The sequence below is a fragment of the Chrysemys picta genome, chromosome 3 (assembly GCF_011386835.1).
Source record: "Chrysemys picta bellii isolate R12L10 chromosome 3, ASM1138683v2, whole genome shotgun sequence".
NCBI classification, from domain to species: domain Eukaryota; kingdom Metazoa; phylum Chordata; order Testudines; family Emydidae; genus Chrysemys; species Chrysemys picta.
In genome coordinates this window covers 18,375,003-18,391,768 of record NC_088793.1, presented here as the reverse complement: position 1 = coordinate 18,391,768, position 16,766 = coordinate 18,375,003, and the positions used below count along the sequence as shown (strand labels likewise).

At 48.4% G+C, this 16,766-nt stretch overlaps 1 protein-coding gene across 1 annotated transcript in view; it reads left to right on the top strand.

Moving 5' to 3' along the window:
* Positions 1 to 16,766, top strand: part of LOC101934897 (24-hydroxycholesterol 7-alpha-hydroxylase-like) — a 58,896-nt gene that overhangs the window by 20,226 nt on the left and 21,904 nt on the right. The window contains exons 2-6 of the mRNA XM_005297377.5: positions 7,585 to 7,720; positions 10,760 to 10,934; positions 13,858 to 14,007; positions 14,857 to 14,950; positions 16,348 to 16,446. Coding sequence (XP_005297434.2) covers positions 7,585 to 7,720; positions 10,760 to 10,934; positions 13,858 to 14,007; positions 14,857 to 14,950; positions 16,348 to 16,446 — 654 coding nt within the window. The remainder of the gene's footprint in view (positions 1 to 7,584; positions 7,721 to 10,759; positions 10,935 to 13,857; positions 14,008 to 14,856; positions 14,951 to 16,347; positions 16,447 to 16,766) is intronic.

Below are 16,766 nucleotides of genomic sequence, written 5' to 3'. Positions count from 1 at the left end.
CTAGCGTTGGCTCCTCTCCTCTCTGGCCCCTCCCCTGCACTCTTCTAGGCCTGCCGGCCCAGGACCCCGCCTCCACCCACTTGCTCCTCTCAGCCGGCCGTCTGAGGGCTCCTCTCTCCACCCCCGCCCTCAATCACTGGCAGGCAGCAGCCACTGGTTGCCTGCCAGTGACTGGGGTGTGTACAGAAAGGAGTCCACAGCTGTGTTCCTCTGGGCCGGCAGTGACGGACAGTACGCTGCTTCGGGCTCCCCTGGGAGCCCGAAGCCGCAGACCATCACCAGTGGCTCAGACCACGGATGGACCTGCCACGGAGGGGGGGAAAAGCGCCCCTCCTAGGCCCCAGCCTGGCCCAGATCTGCCATGGCGGGAAGAGGTGCCTCTCCCCCACCCCGCCCCAGCCCAGGTGCTGCTGCGGGGAGAGAGAGCTGGGGGAGTCCTCTCTCCCCACTGTAGCCCTATGGCAGCCTGCACCCCAAACGCCTCCTCCCCAGCCCACATTCAAAGCCAGCACCCCCAGCTGGAGCCCTCACCCCCTTCTGCACCCCAAACCTCTGCCCCAGCCCTGAGCACCTCATCCTCGGCCCCACCCCACAGCCTGCCCCCCCAGCCAGAGCCCTCACTGCCCTGCACTCCAACCCTCTGCCCCAGCCCTGAACCCACTCCTACACTCCAAACCCCTCAGCCCCACCCCCACCACATGAATTTTGTTACGTGCACCAATATGGAGGTGATGTGTGTCACAGAAGAGTCTGTAAGAAGAGAAGAATGAGGGGGGATTTGATAGCTGCTTTCAACTACCTGAAGGGGAGTTCCAAATAGGATGGGTCTAGACTGTTCTCATTGGTACCAGATGACAGAACAAGGAGCAATGGTCTCAAGTTGCAGTGCGGGAGGTTTAGATTGGATATTAGGAAAAACTTTTTCACTAGGAGGGTGGTGAAGCACTGTGTAAGGGGACGGTTGCCCCCTTACTAACATTCAGTGGGGGTGTTTTGGTTGGCTAGCTCCCAGCACTAAAAGGGGAAGGGTCGATGGCAAATCAGGAACCTGAGACTGACAGTCCCCAGGAACAATGGGGAGAAGCCAATGCTCCAGATCAGCCTGATTGACAGGGCGGGCAGCTAATCAGAGAGTCAGGAGGCCAGGGCGGGGGTCCCGTCCTCTGTGTGAGCTGGAATGGCCTGAGTCAGACAGAGTGGGGCCGAGCTAAGGAGAGAGCAGGGACCCGAGCTAAGCTGCTGGAAGCAGAGCTGCAGCCCCAAAGCCAGAGAGAGCAGAGCTGCCCTGGGAACAGAGCTGCAGCAACCGGAGCCAGAGGGGCCAGACAAGCAGCCAGGAAGCAGGTCAGTGCTGGGAGCAGAGTCACAGAAGCAGCCTGCAGAGCCGACCTGTCCTGGGGGCAGAGCTGCAGTAACCAGAGCCAGAGAGGCCAGAGAAGCAGCCCAGGGAGCTGAAGGCAGAGCAGCAGCAGCAGCTGGGCTGAGGCAGAGTGGAGCTGGAGCCGGGGCTGGAGCAGTCCGGATAGGGTGACCAGATCACCCAAGACAAATATCGGGACGTGGGGGGCGGGGCAAAAAAAAAAAAAAACCTTCCTCCACAAGCGCTGGAGGGAGGCCCGGGAGACTCAGGGGAAGCGCGGGGCCGGAGTGAGTAAGAGTCCGGCCTGGCCCCGAGCAGGCAGGACTCAGTTGGGTGGTAGGGCGAGGAGGGGGGCTGCCCGCGGGGCCAGGCGGTGGCTGTTCTCACCCCCGGCCAGCGGGACTCGGGAGCAGCCGCTGCTGCAGCTCCCACTGCCGCGGGGGCAGGAAGCGGCCATGGCGCTCCGCGGCTGCAGCTCTGGCGCCCCCGAACCCCCCGAGCCGGGGCCTGCTGCGGGGACCCAGCAGCGCGCACGCTGGGCCCAGCCCCTGGCCAGGCGCGTCTGGGCTGCTGCCCAGCTGGTGCTATCCCGCGGCGGCCCCGGAGTGGGGGCAGCAGGCCCCAGCCCCCTCGTCCCGCAGGGGAACGAACGGGGCTGGGCGGCCGATGCCTCCGCCCCGGGGCCGCCGCGGGATAGTACCACTTGGGGAGCAGCCCAGACGCGACTGGCCAGGGGCTGGGCCCAGCGTACGCGCTGCTGGGTCCCTGCAGCAGGCCCCGGCTCGGGGGGTTCGGAGGCGCCGCAGCCGCGGAGCGCCATGGCCGCTTCCTCCCCCCGCGGCAGTGGGAGCTGCAGCAGCGGCTGCTCCCGAGTCCCACTGCCCGGGGGGACAACAACAGTCGCCGCCTGGCCCCGCAGGCCGCCCCCCTCCTCTCCCAACCACCCAACTGAGTCCTGCCTGCTCGGGGCCAGGCCGGACTGTTACTCACCCCGGCCCCGCGCTTCCCCTGCGTCTCCCGGGCCTCCCTCCAGCGCTTGTGGAGGGAGGGGGAATGGTGAGCCCGGGGAAGAGGCGGGGATTCGGGGAGGGAGGCAATCGGGGGAGGAGGGGGCGGAGTCGGGGCAGGGGGTGGCGCGAGCACTTCCGGGCTCTAGGCTCCGGGGCATTTCCTTGTTTGTCCAGTGTCCCGACCGCACGTCGGTCGGGACGCGGGACAAACAAGGAAATATCGGGACAGTCCCGATAAAATCAGGACGTCTGGTCACCCTAAGTCCGGAGCTGGGTGCGGTGAGCAGCTGGCGAGAGTGAGGGGGACCCTGGGCAGTGGGCCCAGCACAGGGAGACGCCTCAGCCAAGAGGCCTTGCAGGCCAGACTTGGAGGGGGGATCATAACCCCGACTGGGCAGGGGCGACGCTGGGAAAAAGGGTCCTGCCACCTAGAGCCTGAGAGCGTGTGGCCACCGCCAGAGCAAGTGTCCAACCCACAGCGTTTCTGCAGCACAGCGAGGGCCTGAGAAGGAGCCTGGGACCTACAAGGAACAGACTGAACTGCCCTGACGTTCCAGAGACACTGTTTGGGATGTTCCCTGCCACAGAGTGGGGTGAAGTGTTTTCGTTTAACCTTTCCCATTTTTCCTTATTCTTTTTTCAAATTAATTGTTAATTAAACAACTTGTATTTGCTTTAAATTGTATGAAATGATCAGTGGGTCAGGGAGGTGCCCACTGCAGAGAGAGTACCCCGGAGTGGGGACACCCTAGCCCCTGTCCTGGGTGACCACAGCAGGGTTGGGGGTCGAGCCCCCCAGGAATCCTGGGCCCAGCCTTGTCGGGGTTTACAAGGACTCTGCCAGACAGGAGAGTGGAAGGGGAGTCCTCAAGGGCAGGGAGGCCTCTGGGTAAAGGAAGTGGGAGCGAGGACTCGGATCCTTTCGCTAGCCCACTTCACCGGGGTAGAGCAGAAGCCAGGAAAGTTCCCCACAATAGCGGGACCATTCCCCCGCTTACAACTGGAATGGGTTACCTAGGAAGGTGGTGGAATCTCCTTCCTTAGAGGTTTTTAAGGTCAGGCTTGACAAAGCCCTGGCTGGGATGATTTAGTTGGGGATTGGTCCTGCTTTGAGCAGGGGGTTGGACTAGATGACCCCCCTGAGGTCCCTTCCAGCCCAAATATTCTACATCACCTCTGTATTGGTGCACATAACAAAATTCATTCCGCACATGCTTGGGAAAAATTAGAGGGAACACTGGTAGAACACTGGGAACATGTCGACTTGGGAACTGCTACAAGCCCAAGCTCTGTGATTGGCATGTGGCACAATGCTACCAGTATTAGTGTGTGTGCTGCAAATAGTCACTGGAGAAGCACTATATAAATCTAAGGATGAAACTATTAGATCTAACCTTTTGGGCAATAGTAAAAGGGAATCTTGGAAATAGAAGTACACAGCAGATTTATGAGGATTGCTGGGAGCTTGGTAGACAAAATTATATGGATTGAAACAGACTTCCTTATACTATTGGGGTAAAAAAAAATAGGTAAATGAGATATGTAAAAAATAAAAATTGAGAAAACTAAAAAAATTTGTAGTCATGGGAAATCAAATTACATCTGGACAGTTATTCCCCGATTTGTGGATTTGAATTGTATGAAGAAACTGAGGGAAGCCAAATACCACATATTCTGACCAATGACATTTCTGAATATATCAACAGTTTTGCCAAGTCTTTATGGAAGGATCTAAAGGTAACAGCGTCGGTTGAGTGGGAACAGGCTTTTGTGTACCTAGTCTTGGAATGCAGAAATCTAAAAGGCTGTTGAATTATGCGACTGTTCTGACAGCTTAACTAATGAGGATGTTGTTGGCACTAACCTTCATAATTTTATCTGATTCCTCATTAGGCAGTATGACAATCAGAACAGGGGCTTGGGAAGCAGAAATGACATAGTAAGTGAAATAATGTTTCTAACCATGGAAATAATGTACGTAGGTATCTGTGTAAAAATAGCATGGATTACATTGCATTTCGGAATGTCTGGAAATGAAACGGCTGATGAAGCATCAAAGCAAACTCTAAAAAACAAGGAGGTGGATATTAAGATTTCCTTAAGCAGATAAGAATTTAAAAGCATGGTCACGAAGGAGCTTGCAAAGGAATGGCAAGAACTATGGACTAAGGAAACATAAGGACAAAGGATTTATGGTGTATGCTCAAAAATCAGATAATACTATACTCCACAGTCATGATAGAGAAAGTGAAGTAGTCGTTTTTAGAGTGTTAGTAGGTCATTGTGTCTTAAATGATAAGTTAAACTTATTTAAAAGACATAAAGATGGGCCGTGTAATGTGTGCAAAACCAAAGAACCCGTTGGTCATTGTGGGCAATACTCTTTGGAAAGAAAGTTTCTTTATGAAAAACTGACTTGGCTTGGAATCAAAGATTGCTCCCTAACAGGACTAGTGAGAATGGAATAATGCAAAAAAGCCTTGGTGCATTTCCTTAAGGATACTGGACTGAGCGAAAGGACATAAAGAGAAAAGGCTAAACATGAATGAAGAAAGTGTCGGTCATTGCCTTGTATGATGAGGCTGCTGTGCCAAAAAAAGAAACAAAGACAACAACAAAGGAATGGGCTTCAGCGAAGGGGCCTGAAGTCACTCCCTCCAGGGAAAGGGGATTGGCCAGGGAGGAAATCCAAGGGGAAGGTAATCCCTGGGTCCTGCCCTTGACTAGGGAATTCGACAAGAGGGGTGAAGTAGCCACAGGGGAACGGAGGATGCTTCAATGGTGAACCCAGAGATAGGAAAGGAGATAGAGAAGTGAGGTAGGAAAGAGCTCAGGGAAACAGCAACGGGGTCTGGGACTGAACAGGTTGCTAGTCCTAGAGTCCCTGGGCTGGAACCCACAGTAGTGAGTGGGTCCAGTGAGTGTGAGTGAGTGTTCCAAAGTGGCACAAGACCTGGAGATGGAACAGAAGAGTGCTGGAAATGGTATATGGACAGCTTGTCCAATGCGACTTTGTTACTCTGGAAGAGGGCGCTTATATAGTCACCTGGCCAGAGGGCTGAGTCTCAAAGAGAGAGAGAGAGAGACCCTCGAGTCACTGAGGGGGGGCTATAGCATGAGCAACTGACAGAAAGGGGTGCCAGGTGGGACAAAAAGCTAATTCGCAGCTCCATCCCCAAGGAAGTGCACTTGCCACGAGTGGACCTCTTCGCAGTCCTGTTCTGTGATAAGATGCTCTGGTTGGTTGGTTAGTCTTTTGACCCAGCACTTCTTACAGCGTTCACAATTCGCAATTAAATATTTTATACAAAACACAAATTGCAGTAAACATTGACTATAATATTGTAAAACAGAGCATCAAAGCAAATAATACAGCATTAAAGTAAAATAGGAATGATAAAAGCTGCAATTTAGGGTTTGTATAAATATAGTGTTATCTTCCTTGACTCATATTGACAGACAACAAAATTCCTAGGAATTTCCTTAGCTTGGATGTTTCATATAATTAAATAAACAAAAATATATGCAGGTGAGGTACTTTTCTCCAAGCACCATATGTATGAAAGTAATTATATGTATCTCCTAAGACTCAGTAAAGGTGCAGACATGTTTGTAATGACCTAACATTATAAAAATAAGTTATAATAATTTTACTAATATCATTTTTGCATCAATATTGAGGTCTCTTCCCTACACTTTCCACCCACTCTTTGTCAAAAAAATGTTATGATCAACTCCAATGGATAGTGAGGACTTCTTTAATCTCTGTCTGGTATCTCACAAGCACTGAATTCATGTTGCTACTGCTCTCTTGTGAAATCTATTTTAGGTGCTTCTATAGTCCCCATTACCATAGTAATCTGGGCACCACACATCCTTTAATGCAGTGATTCTCAAACGTGTGTACTGGTGACCCCTTTCACATAGCAAGCCTCTGAGTGCAACCCCCTTATAAATTAAACACACTTTTAAATATATTTAACTCCATTATAAATGCTGGAGGCAAAGCGGGGTTTGGCGTAGAGGCTGACAGCTTGTGACCTCCCATGTAATAACCTCACAACCCCCTGAGGGGTCCCAACCCCCAATTTGAGAACCCCTGCTTTAATGTGTTTATCCTCACAACATCCCTGCAGAGGAGAACTGTTATTCCCATTTTACAGACGGGGAACTGAGGCACAGAGACTGTGTTTTAACAAGGTTCACACAGGACATCTGCGATACAATGAGGAATTGAACTCAGTCCTCCCAAGTTCTAGACTAGGGCCCTAACCACAGGACAATCTTTTCTCTCTAGAATTCAGTGTGTTGTTATAAGTCTACTTGAAAATATTTTGCCTGTCTCCCTAACATAAACTTAGGCTCCCAAAGACAGCTCTGCTGAACAGACCACACAATAATTACAGCCCAAATGAAGTTCAGAGACAAAAAACTGGTGAAAAGTAATGCTCTAGCTTCCAAACAGTTGGGAGAATTTGGATTGTGAGTGTAGTGGGTTCTCTCATTGCTGGATGTTTTGGGAAAGAATTGCGTTGGATAGATATGAGATGTTAGAGAAGCTAAGTTCAGAGAAAAGTTACAGCAATGATTTGTGGGATGGAAAACACATATTACAATGAAAAGCTTAAGGACCTCAATCTATTTAACTTAACCTTGTTTTGATAAGACGTAGTCTTTAAATACTTACACAAGAAAAACATATTTGATATTAGGGGGCTCTTTAATCTAGCACAAATGCATAACAAGATCCAATGTCTGAAAGTTTGTTATAAAAATTCAAATTGGAAATAAGATGCAACTCTTTAACCGTGCAGTCGTGCAGTCTGTCATTTGGAGTCTTTAAATCGAGACGGGATGTCTTTCTAGAAGTTATGTGATAGCTGAACCATAATTGTGCTCTGTGTAGGAATCACTGTGTGAAATTCTGTGGCTTGTGCCATGCAGCTGGTCAGAGGAGATGATCACAAGAGTCCCTTCTCACCTTAAAACATATGAATTCAAATCTAATTTATTTACGTCTGTATGCTCTTGAACAAGGATTTTAGATAGTGAAGCTGCACCCCTCTACCCCTGCTTTGGTTTTATTTTCTTTCTCTCTTAGCATCTCAACATTTCTATTGTACTGGTGCAATTCCTGTTGCAGGATCAGAGCTGTGGTCTCCCATAAAATGTCTTTGCAAAAGTCATTAATTTTTTAACTCCTTGTTTTTGCAGTATGGGCCAGTATTCACAGTGTTTGCTCTGGGAAACCGATTCACCTTTGTGACTGAGGAAGAGGGGATTGAAGCATTTTTTACATCTAAGGACATAGATTTTGAGCAGGCGGTGCAGCAAACGGTCCAGCGCACAAGTAAGGGATATCTCACTTTCAAAGAAAAGCTAATCTAGCCACCCATCAAGGTTAAAGACGTGATCCATAGCCCATGGGTCTTTGGATCAGATCTTAAATGCATATCTTAATCCACAATCAAAGCACAAAGTTAAGGGGCAAATACAATACACAATGTTGTTGCCTGGGCCAGTCCTGCTCTCTGGATAGACACGAGTCTATCGTGAGGGTATCCAACTGCAGGGGCCACTAAACTCCCTGGATCTGGATAGTGACAGATCATTGTTCCCAGTTCTGGGACACTCAGGGGCACTCTCAAGGTGCAGACCCCATGTCTGACATCCCTCATGGCAGTGGGACACTGCACTCCAGCCACCTAGACCCTGGAACCTGTGCCCCAGTCCTCCTGAACCCCCCAGCAGCAGTAGATAAGAGTCACTCGCAAGCTCATATTCCCTTGGAGCTGGCTGGATGACGCTTCTTGTGTTAGCTCTCCCTAGCTTGAGAAATGTCACTACCAGTCCTGTCACTACCCAACCCCGTCCTCTCTGGCTTTGTTATACATCTGGAGCAAGCTACACATATGCCAGTTCAAAATGATGCTCAGCGCCAGACACAAAAATGGGTCATATAGAAAATGGAGATTCTAACCCACAATGCAGGTTACAATCATAAATGATCCTCACAAAACTAAATGAAATTTATGAATTGACACCAACATATTCCCCAGACTGTCACACACAGATGTAACTATTTGTTGTCCAAGGCCCTGAACATGTATAATGACCCCAGAACATGTCATCAATAGATTTTTGAACCAACAACCCGTATTGTTGTTTGTATTGCAGTAAAACTTAACAGCCCCAACCAGGTATCAGGGCCTCTTTGTGGTAGGCACATAGAATCATAGAATATCTGGGTTGGAAGGGACCTCAGGAGGTCATCTAGTGCAACCCCCTGCTCAAAGCAGGACCAATCCCCAGACAGACTTTTGCCCGAGATCCCTAAATGGCCCCCTCAAAGATTGAGCTCACAACCCTGGGTTTAGCAGGCCAATGCTCAAACCACTGAGCTATCCCTGGGGTGCAGAGATTAGAGGCCAGGAGTCAGATCCCCAGGCCCCCCCTTCTAGCCCCTAGGGAGACCCCCTTGCCATGACGCACTGGCCTTTCCTCCATCGGGGGTTCCCCCATACCATTCTTTTCCCTACTATTCACAGGAAAGAGCAAGCTAGAAGGAAAGAAGTTCTTGGTCCGCCTTGCTTTTCAACATTAAGCCACTAAAGCTAAGACCATATTAGAATGACCATAATGGAAATGATCATCCTCTGCTTACTCATAAAAAAGGCACAGTACTGGCAGTGATAATGCAGCCATTCCCACCCTACCCTGCCAATTTCCTCAACCCTGTGGTAGAGGATATTTCAGTCTTTGGCCAGCTTGCTAAAGAGACCATGTAAGAGCTTCAGAGCCATAGGACAGACTTCTACCACTTGAACAAAAGGAGAAACTGTTAGCTGGTAGCAATAGTAAGCTGTTCTCCTCTAGCAGAAGAGGCAGTAGAGGAGAACGCAGGACACACTTTGCTGGTGTGTTATGCCAAACTTGAATCCCATTCACACATCCTTTAAGCAATGGTAAGTGGAATGAGTTGATAGAAGATTAGATGTTTTGCATGTTTGCAGTGAGGAGAACCAAAATAGGGCAGTTCTGATCACCCTAAAAATGGGCTTGGATGGTGCAGCCAGCAGCTGTCTACTGCAGGCTGCATTTTCCACCTCCAAATACATATGGTGCAATCTGACTTTGCTAGCCATAAAACGACAATGTGCCAATGGACGGCAAGAGTTTCCCCTGCACCGGTGTTTAATCACCTATCCCAGTATTGCCGATCTCAAGCTTTCAAAATCATGAGTCAGGTCCCTCAAAATCATGAGATTATTTTCAGAATAATACATTTCAGGGTTGCTGCCTTTTGGGCCACTCAGGTCACATTTTCAAACTTTTATTCACAGCCAGGAGGGCCAGAAACTTATTTTGTTCTCAAATGAAAGCTGAAATTCTTATGCAGTCATTTGACTCCAACACCTGGGGCATCAAGATATTGTGAGAGTTGGCAGCATTGTTAGACACCATGAAATGTATTCCCACATATTGGCCCTGCGTCTTCCCTCACGAACACCACACAGGGGAGAGGAGTGAAAACTGGGAGAATGGAATCAGGCCCATTTACTATTTCAAATATTTAAAAGCACGTACATTGCTTAAACTCCCCACAGAAATGGTGCTCCTCATAGGGTCCTGGGACCTGCTGTGATGATACCTACTATTTAATACAAGGCTTGAATAAAGTGACCAGATTATCAAAATGAAGAAATGACACCTGTTAATGTCCTCAGCTGGGCCCCGGTGATGGTGGTGTCACCCCCATACCTCCACCAGGCTTCATCTCAATGCACTGCTGTCCGACTGTCCCCAAGGGCTGAGACCGAGGGGAATGGCTTCCCAGAGTGCACAGCGGCACCTGCTGCAGAGGAGAAAGTGCGGGGAACTGTTGAGCAATAAACACTTAGAGCCCAAACCACTTACAACTTTTTAGATTAACAGTAACTCCTTGAACTCCCCCCGTATAGCCCCATCCCCCCAACCCTAGCAGGTGCTCAGTGCAGGTAATGGAGCAGCGATTCGGTATGCTCTCGACATGAAGCTCCAAAACATGCCTTTGGAACTGCCTGACACATAAATCAGGGGAAGTGTCTGGCATATTTATTTACAAGACTGAAGCTTTATAAGGCAGAAGGAGGAAGTTCCCTACTGAGCAGGAGAAGTAAAACTTAGTGGGGTCTGGGTGTTAACCACTGCTGATCCCTTTACAAGGTCAGAAATGCAGGCTGTGGGAATAAAATCTTCATGGGTCTGAATTTCACCCATAGAGAGTAAGATTACAGTAAACTGAAACCAGTATCACAAGTAATATACAAAATAGACACTTTTGACATTTAAAATTTACCTGGGCTAGTTTCCAAAACCTTTACACTTCCTCCCTTTTTTGTATTTAAAGCTTCAGTTCCTGCAGAAATCTTTTATCGGAACCGTAGCAGACTCTATAGCATGATGAAAGGAAAAATGGGTACCTCTAGCCTGTATCTTTTTGCTGGGACTCTGTGTCAAGAATTACACGAGCACATGGACTGCTTGGGCACAGCAGGAACTGAGAATCTCAGTGATCTAATAAGGTATGTGACTTTTATAATCGTGCTCTATTGAACAGATGTCCATGTTCTTTGCTAAATAAATAGTAGCGGCAGCAGTGACCGTATTATAAAGTCTGCAGGTGGAGATTGGGCTGTGGGATCCCAGAAGAAACTCCTCCAGGAATGCAGAGCAAGCCATTCATTGCCTCGCTGTGCCTGGTGGCTTAGAGCTGGCTGGTGCAGCTCATAAAGTGATTGGGTCTGGAGAGGGTGGAGGCTGGGACTGGCTGCCACGGAGAAAAATCTGTTAAAAGTTTTGAAAAAAAGTAAGCACGGCCTCCTCTACTTAGCAAGGTATTTGCAAAGGGGACAAGGCTTCACATGTCTAGGAAGCTTCTCAAGTTATATTGACAAGCCCTGGCTCATGTACCCCTTGGCAGAACTAAACAATTCCCATAAAGATCAGGGGTGAAACCCTGTCCCCAGTGAAGTCAATGAGAGTTCTGCCATTGATTTAAGTGGAGCCAGGATTTCGTGCCAGTTGCGCAAGAAGTACCTGATAGTCTAATATTCTGTACAGATTTTTATATCGCACTCATGACCACAGTATCTAAGCACCTTCTTATAGTTGCATTAAGCAATGTGACTAACATCTGTCATGTGCATTTGTTCTCTCATCCTCTCCCTAAGGGAGAAGCGTGTGCAGTGGAGTGTCTTTTTGGTAGGGAGTGGGCTTTTTTTTTAAAAATATATATATATGGCGATATACCTCTCTCAGAGAGCTGGAAGGGACCTTGAAAGGTCATCAAATCCAGCCCCCTCTCTTCACTAGCAGGACCAAGTACTGATTTTTGTTTCAGATTCCTAAGTGGCTCCCTCAAGGATTGAACTCATAACCCTGTGTTTAGTAGGCCAATGCTCAAACTACTGAGCTATCCCTCCCTGTATAAATATACCTGTTGCTATATTAGAGAAGGCAAGGTCAAAGAACTACACCTTGCACTCGGCGTGGAAAGTGATGAGGTTTATGATGGATCTCAATTCTTGGGGAAGTTTATTCCATATTTGCCTGGGCAGAGCCGTACACGTCTCACCTGTTGATAACGCAGTGCTTTTTCCCCAGTTGTGCGGCTCATATACACTTTGGCAGGCCTGTGATTATGTGGAAATTAAGCTGATCCATATTTGTAAAGTGAGGCATTCAGATGTTGTAGACCCAATGCCATTTGTCACAAGGTACGTCTGCTCTGCACAAAACTTAAAGTGGCGTGTAGACAGGGGCGGCTCTATGTATTTTGCCGCCCCAAGCACGGCAGTCAAGCGGCCTTCGGCGGCACGCCTGCAGGAGGTCCGCTGGTCCCGCGGCTTCGGCGTAGCCGCCGCCAAATTGCCACCAAAGCCACGGGACCCGGCGGACCTCCTGCAGGCATGCCGCTGAAGGCAGCCTGACTGCCGCCCTCACGGCGACCGGCAGGCCGCCCCCCACGGCTTGCCGCCCCAGGCACGCGCTTGGTGCGCTGGTGCCTGGAGCCGCCCCTGCGTGTAGAGTACAGCTGCTCTTCCCCCAACCCCAGCCTGGGTATAAATAGCAGTGTGGATGGTGAAGCACTGCTTAGATGCGTAAAGACATGCCTGAGCCCTGTGGATTTGTACCCTATTTTTAGCGGTGTACTGTCCCACTGCTGGAGCCTTTCTCCAGCACCAGGGAAAGGCTCCAGCAGTGGGGAAAGACTCTGGCATGGGGGAGGCAGCCGGGAAAGACTGGCAGTGGGGAAAAGCTCTGGCATCTCCCCACCTTTGCCTCCTTTTCCCCACCACAGGCAGCTACCAGGGCCTTTCCCTGTTTCAGGGAAAGACTCTGGCAGAAAGAAGGCAGTGTGGAAAGGCATTTCCCACTGCCTCCCCTCTGCCAGAGCCTTTCACTGATGTGTGTAGCTTACTCACTGCAGTATGGAAATGGCTTGTTTTTCACTAAGGCTGATAATTACACATATTCTAGCCACCCCTGCCAGTGGTGTGCAGTGCAGACATATCCTAAAACTTAACAAGCCAATTAGGTCATAACTAAGATAATCAACTGCAGAAACACATAAGGGGAATATAATAAAACTTGTGCTGTACACCTTTATTACGCGCCTTTTGTTTGTTTGGTTGGTTATAAAATGGGGGCTGAAAGAACTGAAATACACACTGGTTGAAAAATCTTTATATAGCTGACCTGGAGCTGAAATGCATTCAGCCAGCAGATGGCTCTAGAGAGACAGCAGGAGAAATGTTGCTTATGATATTTAGAAAGGCAAACAAAATGAAACCATCTCTGTCTCTAATAGTCATTAAACAGTAGCTGGAGTTCAGGGGAAGATGTGTGAGGAATTCATAGATCTAATGAACCCCAATGAAATCCGCTGGGGGTGTATGCAGAGGGAAGGAACAGACATGAGCAGGCTGGAAGGGAGGTGAAGAGGGGGGGAAAAGCATCCCCTAGCCCAGCAGGACTCAGGATGGGAATGTAATGCAGCCAGGTGTGGGGTTACATTTCTAAGCCCCTGCTGTGGGCATCACCCAGGAGAAGAGGTTCTGCTGCAGCTACTGACTAGTGAAGTCCTAGCAAGGAAGCTCATTTGGAATCCGACTGATGGATAATGGGGATGGGGAGAGGGTACTCCAATGCACAGGGCCATCCTGCGGCTACTCAGGAGAGTAAGTGCTGACTAACTGGTAACATTTGACCACAAGCTGAGGGCTAGTGCAGGGGTTATTGATCACATAGGTCCCACTTAAACTCTGTGTTGAGGGCTTAAGTCCTGCTGGCCCCTCTACACAGGGGAGAATTTCATCCTAGCATGAGGTAAGGTTCCACAGTTAGGCTCAAAGAGTTTCTTTTCTGTTGGTAATCAAACATACCTGACAAGATGCTAGAACAGCTTCCCATTGGCCTAATGCTGCAGTGCTTCTGTTGTTACAGATCTGTCATGTATCCAGCAACCGTAAATATCTTATTTGGAAAAGGTGTCTGTCCAACAAACAAGAGTGACATCAAGGAGTTTGAAGAGCATTTTCAGAAGTATGATGAAGATTTTGAATATGGGTCCCAGATGCCTGAGTATTTTATGAGGTAACGGAGCAGGTGGGGGAATGGGGCAAGTCTTGCAAACCTATTGGAAGTGTCTTATCCTGGTAACCTAGCAGCATTTCTCCGGAAAACAATGTTCTGCCTTTGACTCCGTTTCAGTCAAATGCAGTGTTAGTTGGGCTTTAAATTTTGTCCATTAAAAATTAGACTCCTGAATCTCCTCTAACCTATACCGGTGTAAAACAGGGATAACTCCACTGAAGTCAATGGAATTACACCGCTGCATGAGGGTGCTGGTTTTGTAAAAGACGTCCCATCCTGTCATTTTATTCTCTTGGGCCAGCACTTCAGTATTCAGTGCCCAACCGGAGACATCTTGGGCCTTATTTTTAGTTGTAAGCACCCACAGACCTCACTGCCTTCAGATGGGAGCTGTGGGTACTCAACAGCTCCAAAAATCAGACCTTGTTTTCTCAGATTGGACACCCAAAGACTGAGGCACCCAAAGTTAATGGTCAGTTTTGGAAAAAATTTGGCCTAAGTAACTTGTCCAAGGTCACACAGGAAACCGGTAGTAGAGCTGGCAGGAAAATCCAGGAATGCTGAGTGTCAGGTCCCGGTTCTGGCCATCGGACCATGTGTTTAGCTATTATGGGTTTCAGAGTTGCTGAGCATCCGCTGCTGGTGTTGACTCCAGTTGACTCAACAGTACTGAAAATCAGCTTGGTACATCTCTCCATCCATGGAATAGTACCGAGGTGCTCTGAGAAGGCTTGGAGAGAAAGTGAGGAGTCCTCCTCCGTGAAAGTGAGGTTGTGCTGTGCTGCCTGAATTGTTTTCCCAAATGCATTTCAAATAATTCCTCTTTTATTGTTGTTTTTTTCTTCACAGAAACTGGTCTAAATCCAAAAAATGGCTTCTAAAAGTGTTTGACAAAGTGGTATCAGATGCTGAGAGAGCCAACCCGCCAGAGAGCAATTCCAAGGTAAAGCTATCAGAGGATTTTAAATAAAGTGCCAGATCAGCATTGCTGCAGTTATATTTTGTATGCAGGGGTAAAGGACATAAGGCATTTCAGAGCAGGAAGAGACCATTAGGCCTACCAAGCCCATTTCGCATAGATACACTTTAAAAATGTGATAGTGACTTCAAAGGCAGCAGGTTCAGGCCCATCATTTTTAACCTCACCAATCAGCTTAGTTTATTTTACTAGACTCTTGACTTGTCTATATGGCGATTTAACATGTTGGAAGCTGGGGTGTAAATATCCACCACACCAGCCTGCTGTGCACAAACTGGCCATGTGGCCCCTGCTACTGCACACTAAAAGTTTTGTAGTGCACTTGCAGTCGATCAAAACACACTATGGAACTTTTAGTGCAAAATAGCAGGGTCCACACAGTCAGTTAGTGCATGGCAAATGCAGCTCCGTAGAGTCACATCCCAGTTTAGTGCACACTAAATTGCTGTTTAGACAAGTCCTTAGATGTCACATGCTGCTCTTGAGAGCTCTGAGCTGAGTTTGGCCATCAAATTTCCCTCCCCACTTTCAGAAGTCACCAGCGGAAGGAGTCAAGAGAAGGGCTTCTTCAGTGTTTCCTGCTGGGGGCTCTGGTTTGTGAGCCATGTAAAATCTTTTACAAGGTATTTTGTAAGTGCTGGTGTAGAGTGGGTAGATCCTCAAACAGGTATTTAGGTTAATAGATAGAAGAAGGTGCTGGTGACTAAGTAGATCTGAAGCCAGGTACACTAAGTTACAGCTACAATAGAGGGTTTGTTCCTCTACTACTTATTCTGCTTAGGTAATGGTGAAAATTCTCGTCAATGAATATTGTTACATACAAGGGCTGCCTGGGTCAGAGTACTTGAGATGATGGAACCTGCGTGGTAATTGGCCTTTTGTTTTTGAGGAAACAGTAACAATTTCAAGATGTGGATCTCCATTAACAGTAACAAATACTCATGTGCCAGTGGACATCTGGGCATCCCAGGTTATCATTGATATATACCAGTGGTTGCTAGCTTTCATGTCTCATATCAGACCAAGAATTGTGAATTTAAACTTGACTCCCTTGCATGTCCACTATCTGCTGTGCTTGTAGGATCTTGGCCTCTGAGCCAGGCTGATGACTTGTGGATATATACATTCTCTCAGCATGAAATTCACCCCATACACATACCAGCACAAGGCCTCTACACCACATAAGTCACCTAGAGTCCTCACAAGACCTCATGTTGGCCCTCTGCACAGGAGTGAATTTCACTTCTTTGGGAAGCTCTTGTCTATCTAATTTGGCATTGAAGATTGTTAACTAGCTTTATTTTTAATTGATAAACTGGTGGAAGGATGTACCCAATTATTTATGCTTTTACTTATAACAGACACTGCTGCAGCATCTCCTGGATAACTTGCATGGAAAACATTTAGCTCCCAATTATGCTCTCTTATTGCTCTGGGCCTCCCAAGCGAATGCTATGCCTGTAAGTATGATGGCTGCAGGAACACTTTCTTTCTCTTTGATTGGACCAGATCACTCCATATCTGATTTTATTTTTCAATACTCGTCCTCAAAGAAAACCTGCCCAACACCTTGTTGGCGGGGGGGCTCCTGGCAGCACTGTCTGGTGGCAGAACTCTGGGTTATGTTGCCTAGTGGCAAGCATCAATAGCCGGGGGTAAGGGAACCCAGGCCACCCCTGCTCCACCAGGTTCCAATCCAGGGCCCAATGAAACAATAATTCAAAATGTGCGGCCTAGGGGGTAGAGTGCCTCTACGCCTGCTCCCTGGGCCACTTGATAC